General features: G+C 39.9%; 1 protein-coding gene across 1 annotated transcript in view; it reads right to left on the minus strand.

Moving 5' to 3' along the window:
- The window catches only part of fam171a1 (family with sequence similarity 171 member A1), a 23,292-nt gene extending 10,483 nt beyond the window's left edge, over positions 1 to 12,809 (minus strand). The window contains exons 1-5 of the mRNA XM_010786997.1: positions 12,517 to 12,809; positions 6,231 to 6,458; positions 5,697 to 5,789; positions 3,363 to 3,521; positions 2,760 to 2,936 (exon numbers count right to left, since the gene is read on the minus strand). Coding sequence (XP_010785299.1) covers positions 2,760 to 2,936; positions 3,363 to 3,521; positions 5,697 to 5,789; positions 6,231 to 6,458; positions 12,517 to 12,625 — 766 coding nt within the window. The 5' untranslated portion in view covers positions 12,626 to 12,809. The remainder of the gene's footprint in view (positions 1 to 2,759; positions 2,937 to 3,362; positions 3,522 to 5,696; positions 5,790 to 6,230; positions 6,459 to 12,516) is intronic.
- Positions 12,810 to 15,122: the final 2,313 nt, after the last annotated feature.

A 15,122-nucleotide genomic window follows, 5' to 3' on the forward strand; every position in this document is an offset into this window, starting at 1 on the left:
TCTTATTGAGAGATGCGCCTACTGTTCTGAGTGGGAATCCACATGGGATTGGAGGGGAACGCCTTAGTCTATTAGCAAACTGCATAATTGCTTCTAGCAACTCTCTTTAGTGCTCACCCCAAAAGGGATTCACTTTATTGCATGTCCCATATTCAAATAGCTTTTTGTCCAATAGACCAGACGTGAGGTCCCCTGAAGCATTCATTTGTCCCTGACCAATCTCAGAGCATGTTCCCATATGCAGAGGGCAACATAAAGTCTGGAAGCCTTTACACCACAACACCACAGTTAGCTATTAGCAGTAGGGAATGGTACCGCGAGCCCCGGATTAAAGGGGCCCGGGGCTGAATTATTAAGACCGTGGTACTGTAAGCTTCCAACGTTATCGTCTTTTACGTAATGGAGACATATGTATTATGCTACATAAAATTATATTGGCTTTTAGTTTCGCCAACTCCGTTCTAATATGCAATAAGATTAACAAAATGCGTCTATGAGTATTTTGTCTTCCATCCAGACGCAGATCTTCCCCACCACACACCACACACACACACACACACACAACATGCACACACACACACACACACAACACCACACACAACACACACACACACACCACACACACAACAACACACACACACACACACAACACACACACAACACACACACACACACCACACACACACACCACACACACACACACACACACACACACACACCACACCACACAACTTAAAAACACATTACCCGTCTCGATGAGGACGATGCTCGTTGCCAAAAGTGCAATAAGAGTTTAGCATGTAAGCTAAATTGCTCGTTAACACGAGCAATTTGTCTAAACATCTTGCAAAAGTGCACCACATTCAGACGGAGAAATGCACCGTTTTCGACTGTCTTTCCACGAGTAACGTTTCCACGTCAGGTATGTTATGTATACACCTTAATCTTCCTCCAGAAGAACCGTTAGGCCTTTTGCAGCACCTGTATGCCCCACCTGTGTTGCTCTGTACCACTGTATTTTTGCAGTAAATACTTGTTTTTCGTTTGTTTTTTACAGTTCTGTAAATTCAAATTATTTACAATTTGCTTAGTTAATTTACTTTTTGTTGTTGTTGTAAAGAACCGTTAAGAGTACCGTTAAAGGACCGGATCGATAAGCGGTATCGATAAAAGTAGTAGTACAAACCTTAACGATACCCATCCCTAATTAGCAGTGACAAATTCAAAAGCTAAAGATATTTCCCTTACTAGTTAATAGTATAGTATTCATTTATTTGTCCCCGAGGGGAAAATGGGTTGCAGCACATCACAAAGGCATTTAAAAAAGATAAGACACTACGTCACTGACAACAACATAGACACAGATTAAAACAAACAGACATAAGAAAACCAGATATCGGCAGACATGACAAGGGGCCTATAGGCCCTCATTTGCGAAATAGGGGGGACTGGGCCAGACCAGCTGGGTAAACAGTGCGTCCTAGCCATCATTTATTCAGGAGTTTGATGGCTTGTGGGACGAAAGACAGCCTAGATCTGTTCTTTTTGAAATAAGGGGCACGATACCTCCGCCCGGATGGCAACAGTTCAAAGTAAGAGGCAAGAGGGTGCCTCAGGTCACTCACAATATTGTGTGCCAATTTTAAAATTGTAATGCCAACAGGAGAGAGAATATTGGACACAAACACAACTGCTGAATGCTAATGTTGCCCTACGTCTGTTGGATGTTTAAATAGCCAACTGTTTGCTAACAATTTTGCCATACCAGGTTAGAAAGTGATGATGTGTCAGAGTTGGGACACTGCTGCCCAAAAGTGACCAAATTACTCAGTTATCGTGGGTTTTAGAAACGTACAAATGATCGATTTTTACATTTGCTACAGATTATTCCGTCTCACTACTAATCAAGTACAATATATCCTTTCCCTAGAAGCATTTTAATAGGTCCTGACAAGCACAAACACAATGTACAGTTGATCTGGAAATGTGAGCCTAATTTACACAGAGGAGGATGTTTTGTATTACAGACACATCTGACTCAACCAATGATCTAATCACTGTCTTCCAGATCAGAATGTACAAGAAGAAAGGGAATCAGAGAGCGTGACGTCTGACTCAAGAGATTTAAGACTGCTGAAATAAATCAGTCGGTCCAGAGAGGCTTGAAGGGTCTCTGCTGTAGGAGAGCTGTTTGATGTTTGTTTTGCTCAGGTCAAGATTTAGCTGAGCTCCAGCAGATTAAACATCCACGGTCCAATCTTGTGATGTGTGGCAGTACTTGGGTTTTGATTTACAGATTAATGTGGTGCCACAAATTAGACATTTTTTAATGACCTTATGAATAAATTCATTTATCCCTCTAACTAAAAGTTGCGACCTGGCTGCACGTGGATTGTATTAAAGCTCCTGTTCTGATCATTTTTAAAGATCATTCAGGTACGCACTGTAGAACAGAAAACGTAAGGTTTTGAGAGTAAATAACGAGCATTTTCAAGATAACAAAACCAAAAATGCCAAGAATATCTAAGCCTTTATAATCACATTAACATAACTATAAATTGCAAAAGATTAAGTTTAAAAAAAAATTCATTTTTAAATATTTTTTCTTATCATTATGAAACAGCAGACTATGTTTAAATTAATGCCTTCCTAACTTTCTATAACCATTAATTAAGCATTTTGAAAGTTTTCCTGATTTTGTATAAACCCGCCTTTGAGTTAGAAAGTCAAAATAGCTTTGTGTTCATGTAGGGACATACCGAAGCGCGGGTCGAATCTCCAAGCAGGGATGTGATCATTTTCCTTCAGGCCACTGTCGGCCGGCAGGGGGACGGACACCGTGATTGGCTCATTCACCTGCAGCTCCACTCCGTCGCTGGCCAATAAGTGCACAGAGATGGCTACTACAGGAGTCAACTCAAACCTCTTCTCGTTCCCTGTGAGAGAAGCAGCAGAGTGTAAGAGAGAAAAACGCAGCGTGAAGGGAAAGTGAGTGGGAGTAAGGTGCACAGGAGGGGGGGTGGTAGAGAAAGGAGCAGACAGCAGGGGGGGGGAGGGGTGGCCGGGGGGAAGGAGAGTTGTCAGGGGAAAGACAGACAGGAAAGAAAACAAGGGAAAGACAGGAAAGAAAGGAAACAGGATGGAGAGTTAAAAAGCTGAAAAGCATGCAGGCTTGTGTTAGACACACAGGGGTTATTGTGTTTCAGGAGGTCAGATAGAGAGGCCTCTCCAGGGTAGAGCCTCTGGGATGTACCGCTGCTTCTCCTCTTCACTCCCCACCCCCCCTCTGTCATCCATGCCCGACTCTCTTTAGTCCTATTTCTGCGGTCGAGTACGTTACCCTCCACCGGTTCGAGGCTCACCTGTGCCGTTGCCGCTGAGGACCTGCAGGTGGGGAAAGTGCTGGATGTGCAAGGGGGAGCAGGCCACGGTGAGAAGAGCCGTTAGGTTTGCGTAGGATGTGTCGGCGGGAAGACTCAGAGCTCTGCGCTGGAAATGAACACTGGGCTGATGCCTGAAACCTTGAGGGGCAACAGACAGAGAGGCGTCAGGAAAACATGGACATGTTGACTGAACACCAAGTGCATCAGTTAGGCTGTTTGTGATTTGCTATTGGAGACAAGTACATCAAGGAAATATAAACCGCAAGTTCTCCATCTACACTTAAGAATCAAAGGTTGTATCGGTCAAAAGCTCACTCATAGTATATGCATTATATATGTGCCAAAAAGGTCAGTATGCAATATGGATTAATGATTAGAACATTGGTAAACCTAATCATTAGAGAAATAAATAAAATGTGCGGATTTACTTTAAACTAAATGCAAAAGGCCAGAATTGTGAGTATAAATTATATCAAACAAAGAACACTTTATAGAGGGTTTCTGATTTTAATTCAATGGAGAAAGTCAGGAGGTTTTTCTCCTGACAGAATCAGTCCATCTTGCATAGTGATGTTTTACAAGCCAATTTTCTACTCCTTGTCTTGGCCTAATGCCTTTTTATACATTTGGCCATGAAATTAGGCTTAATGGAGGCAACTGTGGACCAATACAGAAGAGATAATGCCTTGCTCGACTGTTCTTTCAGCAGCGTGATGCTTCCTTCTGATATTCTGCTGTGCAATTAATAGCTGCCTTTACACTTCTCCCTATCTAAACTCTGTCTTCCTTGAACACATTTGACATAAAGAGGAATAAACAGTGAAAACTGCATGTAGCCGGACTCAGCAAGGTGATGTCATTGTGGTCTGACTGTACCGAGTGCACATTCCTGAGCAGTGAGGCACACATCCAGCTGTGTGAGGGCTCAATCTGTTTCTAGTCGACATACATGTTGGCTCTGCAGTATAAGTTAACCATCATATTATACGTTCATGTGTCTGTCTGAGTTCTTTAAGTTCAGGTGTGAATGTTATTGCTCTCTGAGGATCTGTTTTTGTGAAAGGAAATGACCCCAGTTTCTATTCTTTGTGTGTTCCCTTCCTCAACTCTCCTTGTTGTTTTGTTTCCCTCCACTTTCCTCTCATCTGTTCCTCCTTCTGTTGGACACTGCGCTGCCCATCCCCCTTTCTCCCTTATTCTCTCCAACTGCTCCACTTTCCAGCACATACTGTATCATCCTCTTCCTCCTCTTTTATTCACTGTCCTCGCGCCACATGCCAAGGTTTATCACTCCCCCGGGCAGACAAGTTCACATCATCGTGACAAACAAAGTGTGTCGGACAGAGGGCAGAAACTACAGTCCACTCAGGCACGTGCGGAGTGAACTCAGGAGGTTTACATGTCAATGGTGTCTGAGAAGTCTTTCTTTTAGCCAGACAAAACAGCTGACACGTAAAATTACTCCCTTGTCGGTCACAGACAGACAAAAGACCCCAGCAGACAAAGAGGCCATATTGATTTGGCCAGAGTGAGAAAGCCTTATCTAATATAATTACACACACCTCAACAAAGGGGCTGACTAACAAAGACAGACTCATGATTTATATCTGTGCTTGAGTGGAGAGAGGAGGGTCTTTTTTTATTCAACAGTAGGCCATTTAATGCATAGGCGGGGCTAATTATGTTCAGTTCTTTATACAGAACAAAGCTGTGAATTGAGTTTATTTTCATTATTAAATATGGGTGAAAATCTAACTCTTTTTGTTTACTCAAAATGACTTGCCGTAGGTGCATTGTCAGCAGCTTGATGCATGCAAACATAAAACATAATATAAGAATATATTTAGATATTTTGTTCTTCCTGTCTTGAATCTCAAGTATATAACTAGTGGTGTACCAAACCTTATTTAGAGTGTACTAAAGTGATTCATGTCTTAATGATAAACAACTTTGAATGCACAAAAATATTTAATTTGGCAAAAAAATGACATTGGAAGTTCATTTTTTATTGTAAAAAGCTGTCGGCAAAACATTCACACCTCAAAGTCCTTCTTAAAGCCGTTTAATCCCCTAAAGTTTGCCCAGCTTTCATGGAATTGTAGATGTTATAATATTAGTATTTCTGAGAATTAAAAGTCTTCTGGCCAATGTTTACATACTATGTAAGGAAGTTAAGCTCAGTTCATCTGCAGAGAAAGATGGATCAAAAGACCTCGAGAGGAATTATGTTGACACTGTGGGAAACATGTTTACACCAATCTGCAACAAAAAGTTTAGGTAAATACACACAGATAACACACACACTGCGTTTACCTTGTACGCCTGAAACAATCTCTACAACATCTTCATACACCATCAGAGTCGCAGCTCTTTCTGGTAGCAGGTCCAGGCTGATGGAGGAAAATACTGAAACACAAATAAAAACCACACTCCACATTTACACACAGAATAAATCTACAATCAGATAAGAAGCAAACGGCAGCAATCTGCCTGGCCACTTTACTGATCGCTATGACACAAAACAAGTCGTAAAAACATCTTAATACATTTTTAATGGTCCTGCTTTCATCCTGTCTGCTGTGCAGGACTTAAGTCTGACCCAGCAAACTGCACTTCTCTCCTCTTCCTTCCTTCCTTTCACTTTGCATTGTTCGGAGCTGGTAAGCGTGATAATCCAATTGGCCGCCGTTCCGTTAGCTCATAATATTAGCCCCCATCCAGTCCGCCTCCCCAATGCACACACACACACACACACACACACACACACACACACACACACACACACACACACACACACACACACACACACACACACACACACACACACACACACACACACACACCTACCAGGTAATCTAGAAGGAGTCCAGGGCACAGAGTTTGGCACATATCCCCGTTTGGTTGCGGTGACGACCAGAGGTGTCCCAAGGCGGTAGGGGAAGCGCAGGTAGGTGTTCCCATCAGTTGACGAGGTTTCCGTGGTTACAGCAGTGTGGTTGGCGAAGAGATGCACGGCGGCTCCTCCGAGGGGCTGGTGAGTGCTGGCATCGCTCAGGTGAACCTTCAGAGTCACCTCTGCGAACGAAAAGAGCGTCACTGAGCCGTGTGTATATCGATGTGTTAGTGTGACTGCAGAGAGAAGTGATATGCAACACAGCGGTGCGTTATAATTACTGCAGTCATCTGTCTAACCGGGTCTGTTTCAGTGCCAGGTCCTTTGATGGCGTTCCACATCCCAACCAATCACAAAGGGACGGCCTTCTGACCATTTCCTGGATTCTAGCCAACAACACTTCCCCTCTAAAACAATGGACTATTTCCTTCTCTCAAAGAAGCCTTAAACCAGAGGGAAAAAACAACTATATGTATATTTATAATAACCATCTCTAATGGGGGAATAAAAGACTGGACACAGACTGCCTGTTGACCGATGAAAGGCTCACACTGAAGGCGTCTATAGATTGAGGGATATCAACAATAACAAGTTCAATTATTCGAATCCTGTTTCCGACTGTTTTCTTTTTATAGACACATTTGATAGATTCATTGAGAAATGTAGCAGTATAATATATATTTAATTTTAAATAATACAATTCTGCCCTAGGTAAGAAAACATGCAAAAAAGGTGTCTTCAACACAACCCCTATCTGCTCTTTAGATTTAAGCAAAACAAGAAAAAAGTTATTGCCCTGGTGCCTAGTGATTTCATGCATCTAAAAATATCATGCTGTTGCATGGATGTTACTTTGTATCAGTGGTTGTTGTTATACATTTTAGAACTAAATTATTGATGCCTGCATGTGTAGACCACTTTAATGTGTTTTAAGTGGTTCTCATTTAAATGTTTCTCTATATACTGCTGGGTATCTTTGAATTCCTTCATAAAGTCTCAACCAAACCAATTAAAATACATCATCATTCATTTAGCTAATCTAACATGTGTTCTTCTTGTAGTGGAGTACAAGTACTATGCAGAGCCTATAGTACCTAGTTACTTTATACCAATGCAAAACATGGCCTACACACATCCATTTACTCCTCAGCAGAGGCAGGTCAAACATTGTGATGTTTATTATACCACAAGCGGAAAACAAACACAAGGAGAATTTCAGCTTTATGTCTCAAAAGTATGATAAAAACAAACTTGGTACAAAAACACTATCATTTCACACACACACACACACACACACACACACACACACACACACACACACACACACACACCCCTGTTTGATCATTGGCTGCTGGTTGACCCATGGTGACCTTTCAATTAAGGCTGAAAGGGTTTCTCCCTCCTTCACCTAAACATGCCCACCTCCCCCATCTTCAATGCGACTGAATTTCATCTTTCTTCTCGCGACCCCACTCTCCGCGACACACACTAAACAAAATACATACCCCTGGCTAGACTGATCCCCCTCCCCCCGCTCAGGGATCCTGCGGTCAGTGAAGAACCCTCTCTTACAATATCTGGTGAGGGTTCAGCCCGAGTGCAGCTTAGCTCCACCTAAAAACAGAGCGCTGCCCCAAATAACACCTTTGCATGGATGGAAGTGAGGAGGTTTGGCAGAGCAACGAGTCATTTCCAAACCATACACATCATTACCCAGAGAGGCTTGGTGTGAAGATGTGCTCTGTGGCTGCTTTCTGACCCCTCACTTCATTCCTCCCTGTTATTACATTTGCAGTGTCACAACTAGAGGACAATAAAAACAAAAAGATGTCTGACAGTCAGACACTACCCATTGCATTAAGATTTCATGTGTGTATTGGAGAGATCATGACCTCACTTCCTCTCCCACTCCCAGTGATATGTGGTTAGAGGTACCAGCTGTGCTCACTTTAAAAAGAAACTCCCCTGGGAGACTCCAGATTGACAAATGCAACAGTCCCCCTCCCATTCCTTATCCAATAAATCACTACTGTGGTGACATCATTGTTAAACAAGCTAGGAGTCTCCTCTCTGCTCCGACACACAGGAGCGAAGATGTTCGGCCTGAAGACTGACAGAAGACCCCGATTTTGTAGCTAAACCAGCACTTTTGCAACGGCTTAATGCTTTATTGAGTCCTCATCCGAGTCTGTTGAGTACCATATGGAGTACAAAGGCATCAAACAGAGTTTTGCCTGACCAACGCTGCGATCTCAAACCAATTATCCCAGGCAGCAGCAGCCAAAGCAGCGGGGTGGTTGTGTGTGTTTGTGTCCTAGTAGACAGAGATGAACCCGAGAGGAGAAAACGGAGAGGACAGACTGAGTGTGTGGATGTTTTTCAGCCTTCTACAGCTTGGATTAATGGGTGTTCATCAGAAGTTACAGGGAGGCGAAGCGACCACCATGATAAACTGGAAATGTATGGTATGGTTGGCATCCATTGGGTGTGTAAGGGGGTTTGGTGCTCTTTCAAGAAGAGAGGGGGGGGGAGCAGATGCTTTCTTTACACGAGTCTGAGTGAAGAGCTTGCTTGTACACAACACCAAGTACACAATTGCATCTCATTAGAAATGGTTAGAAATCACAAGGAGCTGGGGCTCAAAGTGATGTCAATGATAAAATAAAGACATATTTTGTTTAGAATGAGCAAACAAACCAAAATGTGAATGACTAAAAAGTTAATCAAGCTACTGAATACACTGAAACTTTCCAATGATCTAAACAGAGACAATAATCTTCCTCAATTCTAATACATAAAAAAAAGAATTTATTTCATGTTTTTTTGTACACAGGGTTGACTGGTGCTCTTCTAGTAACTTCATCTCAATATAAATCTACTTTTGCAATGATTTAATGGATCCATTTAAAAAAAAAAATCAATAACGTGGAACCACAGTCAAATATAATCAGTGTGAGAAGAAGGTGACAGAAAACCTTTTGTATCATCTCATGCAGAAGCACATGGTTGAGTGTGAGAGGGAACAGAAATCATGTGACAATAAGCGAGGTCTCTCAAAACATCGGCAAGTTGTTTAAATAATGAAGAGGTCAAAGTTAAGTATGTCACTTTAACTTCAAGTTCCAACAACTGTTGATTGTGTTTATGGATGTTAAACTTGTTCAACCTCAGCAAGAGCTGAAGAAATGTATTCACCATCTGATTTTCAGTGTGGTGAGCTATGGTTTAAAGTAGAGAAAGCCTTTCACAATGTTAAAGGAAGGATAACGTGTCAATCATTGACAGTGACAAAACATGTCACAAAAAGCAACATGGTAAAACACAGACACAACCGAACACACTCCAATCTGTTGAAGTTATGCTCTTAGGCATAATAAATAAACAAAAGGGCTATCAATAGGTTTTCAGCCTGCTATTTTCCCTCATCTGGATTACAAGTGAGAATAAATGGCAAAGGTTGATCCCATTAGCTCAGCAGGGGACGAAGACATAGGTTACATCACCGCGTCTCAGACAGGAGACCAGATGCACTCTCTTCATCTTACGAGAGTAAATATTCCGGGCGTCTACATAGTGGACGGTTAATGGTTCTGCTCTTGAGCTCACAAGGTTGTTGTCCCTAAATACTATGCTTTCTCATGACCTGATGTATCCTCACCATCTGGATCTGCTGATAGCACTTAAACCAGCATCTTGTGATTAAAATCAAGCTTGGCAAGCTGGTGACAATATGATCGGATTGGTCTACTTCCTGGCAGCCCTTGTCCAGCTTCAGCAAATGTTTGTCTGGAGATGCAATGCCATGCCTATTATGGGCGGCAGTAATGCGAGTGAGATCTATATCTGCGGGAAGATTGTCTGTCTGGCTCCACTCATCCATGCTGTCTGCTGGACAGAGCAGAAGAAGTCCTCAGTATCGAACTGAACATAACCTCCCCCGGGACAACTGAAGGTCAATCTGAGGCGAAGTGAACACCAGAGAGAGGGAGCAAGAAAGAGAAAAACATAGCGAAGAGGGAGGCCCGGGACAGACTACACCTTGTTCTCTATCAGAGCTTGTTGCTGTGAAATTAGCCAATTTTCAGGACACATAAAGTACCGAATGACAACCATTAAAAGCAGAACTACTTTTCAAAAACGTCTAAACTTATCTAAAATGATCAAATATCAGAAACTAACAAAATCATTTTGTTGGAAATCAGAGCTTGTTTTGTTTTTTTAAACCTCTGACTGATCTACAGCATTAGTTACTGAGTGTTTAATTTCATACATAGTTGTAGAGAGAGGACTGAATGTAGGCCAGCCAAAAATGTAAGCAAAACAAATACAATGTGTGCGTGCTTGTACAAGAAAGTAAGAGATAAAAGTGACGGATCAAACAGATGCGGCTTCACTTTAGTAGTTATTATGACAGGAAAGCTTCTGAAATAAATTACAGAATAAGATTAACAGATAATTGTGATTGATAATCCACTTTGATGAATGTGCTTAAATTTAAGTGACAGGACAGACCCTGGATACACTGCAATGTGCAGACACAACACTTTACCAGCTTATTTTATTCCAGTAGGTGCTATTGTGAATTTAATTCTTAATAGCTGAATCAATAATTATTCACATTAGGCAAAGAGAAATAGCAACTCCCCACATTGGAAAAGCAAAAAAAAGTTGTTTTATTGTTTATTCAAAGATTAATCAATTATAAATAATGTTGATTACTTTCAGATAATCTACTAATTGCTTCAGCTCTAAGGTTTTAGTTTTTTAAGCTTCATTTTGTTTATAGGAAATTCCAATAATGTTTTATGTATTGTCGTTTTTAAAAGTCATTTATGTGCACGTTCTTGTTCTTCTACTGTGTGTACCACTCAATAATATCAAGTGTGATATCAATACATTTGATCTTATCTGACAAGTAGCTAAAGTTAATAGTTTGTAATTGATCAAAATATTGATCTACACGCCTTTTAATTACAGATTCTTCTTAAACCAAAAAAGCCACACATTACTTTTTGTATATGTTATTGAACTGACTAGCTTTGAGTTTAAGAATACTACTTTGACAAAAAATGAATCTGAATATCAACTATAGGGCTCTGGGTAAAGAGAAATCTTTTACTTTTTTTACAGACAAAAAGTACATGATTAGTCAAGACAATAACTATCTAGCTCAAATGCTAAGTATACATGTAGAGACTGAGCTTATTGGTATTTCTATTTGCTGTTTGAAACCTGAACAAGGTAGATGGTGGCAGTCACCTTGTGGTTAAAAGCAACACACACAAACAACAAAAGAGCATTCACCTTCCACAAAATGCAAGGTTAAAACAGTTCAAGCCCCTAACCAGTGGTGTAATGCAGTGAAGTACATTTACTTAAGTATTTTTATTATTATTATGCTACTTTATACTTCTACTCGACTGCAATTTGGAAGCGAATTTTCTATTTTTTACTCCACTACAGTTATTTGACAAAATTAGTAAATAGTTAGTCTACAGATTCGGATAATTAGCTAAGACAGAATATATGTAATATATATAAATAAACTATATATACTTATAGGTTAAGATATCCAGCAGCAGTATGTTAACTAATTAATAGTAGCTACACCTTTAAAAGCATTCAAAACAATAATCCGATAATTGAATATGATTTTTTAAATGGGACATTTAGCACAATAAGTAGTTTTACTTTTGGTACTTAAAGTACATTTTGATGACAATACTGTTGTACTTTTAATGAAGTAAGATGTTGGTTGCAGGACTTTTACTTCACTTTCACACTGTATCATTTTTACTAAAATATCTGAGTACTTCTTGCACCACTGCTCCTTTCATAATAATTGGTAAAGTGGTCAAAGATAGTCCCCCTTCCCAGATAGATTTACAAAGAGAGTTTTCCAAAAAGCTAAAAATGACAAATCACAGCAGCCGGACTCCTTTGCTGCAGTATTGTGGACAATATAAGGACTTATATTTAGTCACTAGTCACTTAAAATTATTTTACACAATTATGACTACAGCAGATTGATTTTCATGTTATCCAGGACACCAACCAGGTTGGATAAAAAAACATTTCAGATAAGTTTTCAGGCTGTCTTTCTAGCACAAGCTAACTTGCTAATGCTAGCTAAGTTTAGGTCACATCAGCATCCGAGCTGGCTAGCGGCAGCATTAGCCACTTAAAAACATGAACTCCCTAGCTTATTATTAAGTACAAGATGTTTAAAACACTGTTCACCTTCTGTGGCGGGGTCCTCCGGTAATGTTTTAGCGGCAGCTCTGGAGACAAGGTATCCCAAAATGCAGAGCACAATCGCAGCGCCTCGTCTCCGCTCCGCAGCCCGCATCGTTGCAGATGTGTGTAAAAAATTAAATAAAAAGTCCAAATCTTGTGTTTGTAAAAAACTCACTGCATACACACATCAGCGGACACTCGGTTTATTCCATAAAGGAGGCGACTCCCCATGTTTAGCGGCATCAGCATTCCTGTTTTTTCGCCTGTGAAGCCGTGTTTCCTCTGTGCCGCTGTGCATCCCCTGGTTTTTTTATTTTTTTCATCGACGGGTCAGAGAGGAAGACGGCCCCATTTCTCTGAGCTCATGCCCAGTAAACAGCACCAACAGGCGGCTTCTTCCACACGCAGCACCGCTAACATCTGCGGAACAACAGCGCCACCTGTCAGCCAAACATAAGGTTAAACACGAGAGGATATACTTTATTGATGCCAATCAATAAATCAGAATCAGAAACAGGTTTATTAATACCACCAGGTAGGTTTACACACGGAATTTGACTTGGTGTCGTGGTGGTGCAAAAAAAAAAAAAAACACAGGTAGAGAGCTAGAAGAAAAAAAATTAAATAATAAATATAGAATGGAATAAGAAGGAATAAAATATGAAATAAAAATCGGCAGTAATAATAAAAAAAACAAAAAACATTTTGTATTACTGCCGATTTTATTCCATATTGTATTCCTTCTCATTCCATTGTATTGCAATGTAAATATTGTTATGGTTTACTATATTTTTACATATAAATACACAATACAAATTATGGCATTTTTTCATTATATCGATTAAAAGGCATTGTAGCTACATCATGCTTGTCCAAACCATGGTCCAAACTCAACTATCACCATGAAACTTCCCCAGTTAAAGTGAGATGGACCTTTATTGATCCCCGTAGGGAAACTCAGGTGTCATAGCAATAACAGAATGAGAAATAAACACATATAGTACTGTGATGCCCCTGTGGGTTCATCTGGAGAGGGTGTGGCTGTGCTGCATCCAGCCTCCTTGATTGCCTTGATCAACTCAGGGCACTTGGGTCTGGTGCCCTGCAGTTATTTAAAGCCTATGCTCCTCTCTGTCTTCCCTGTGCTTCTCCCTGCAGGCACCCCGGTTTTGTTGAGCATGCTATGAGTGTCTTCAGTTGCTTCACTTTGTGCACTTCGACACTCTCACACACATACACATACATGTCCATACAATCCTCACCCTGCATTTACACGACTGATACCACTGACATCCACACCTCATACTTTACTTGTTTTGCGCTTAATTAATTTGGTTGACTTGAACGTTTTGCTTAAACATCTTTTTCTTAAACGTGGATATGGTGTGTCTCCTCTTTGTTGTGGCCTTTTGAGCAAGGTCATAACAGTACACATGGAATATACAATGGCATACTAAGAATACAAATATAAAAAAAAATTAAGAATAAACATGTATTAACAGTATGAATAGAAATAGAAATAACACAAAGCGGTGAGCAGGGTTAAATAAAAACTGTATGTGCAGGTACCAGAGCGTGTATAAGTTGTGCGTGCATACACTGCAAATTGTAGTTGAATATCAAGTGTGTAAGTCAAAACATGCAAATAAGCTTTTGTCTTGTTAAAAACTGCCTATTTGCATACATTTGAACAGAAATCTGAACATTGGAGTAAGCCAGGTTCAATATTCATGCTTCACTTGGTTGACAATAGTAAAAAGGTTTTTCTAACGAGGGAACTGTGGAAATATCTTTACTCCATTAATCAGAAAATATTCAAACTAAAAGAGATATAATTCATGCTATCGATGTGAACAAACCTGAGTATAAATAAGAATGACACTGGAGCCTTTGGTGTATAAGTGCAGCTAAAATGGAGATTTCAAAATCACAGAGCCCCAAAACGGACAAAATGTTGTAAAAATACAAAATATAACTGTATGCATCAATTAATAATAATTAAAATGGAGTGTTAAAAACAATAACTTTTTTTACTTTGTTTAAAAATACCAAAAAAGCCTGTATAATGTTGGTCCCGTCACAATGTAAATATAAACTAATATTGCTAATAATATACCTTTTATAAATGTAAGTCTTCCAAGAAAGCTTTTACAGTAACCTTGTTGATTATACCTCTCGCAATGACAAAGTTGGATGCAGCTATGTTAAAATATAAGTGTGAGAAAAAATCATGAATGAACAATGAAGATATTAATTCATAGTTTTATAATTAACTAGCTCACAGTCTGATTTTATGTCAGAAAAGTATGAAACTAGTGCTGTATTTATTTACACAATGATATAGAGTGAAAATATTCAAACAATGTTTAATTTACCTCTAATCCCTGTAATCATTAGTGTGTGTATTTAGCAATATGCTACAAAACAGGCAGCCTCCCCTCCTGCTCCCTTTTAAACATCTTCAGCGCCACCTGCAGCCCAATATTAGGGATTTCTTAAAACTTGTGAAATTTGAAGAAAAAAAACCTGCCAGAGAAATATAGTAATACAAGATATATATTTATAGGTTAAGATCTGTAAATAAATACCTGTTTATGTAATTCACTCTG

This window comes from Notothenia coriiceps, unplaced genomic scaffold, assembly GCF_000735185.1.
Source record: "Notothenia coriiceps isolate Sejong01 unplaced genomic scaffold, NC01 NC01_scaffold00029967, whole genome shotgun sequence".
NCBI classification, from domain to species: domain Eukaryota; kingdom Metazoa; phylum Chordata; class Actinopteri; order Perciformes; family Nototheniidae; genus Notothenia; species Notothenia coriiceps.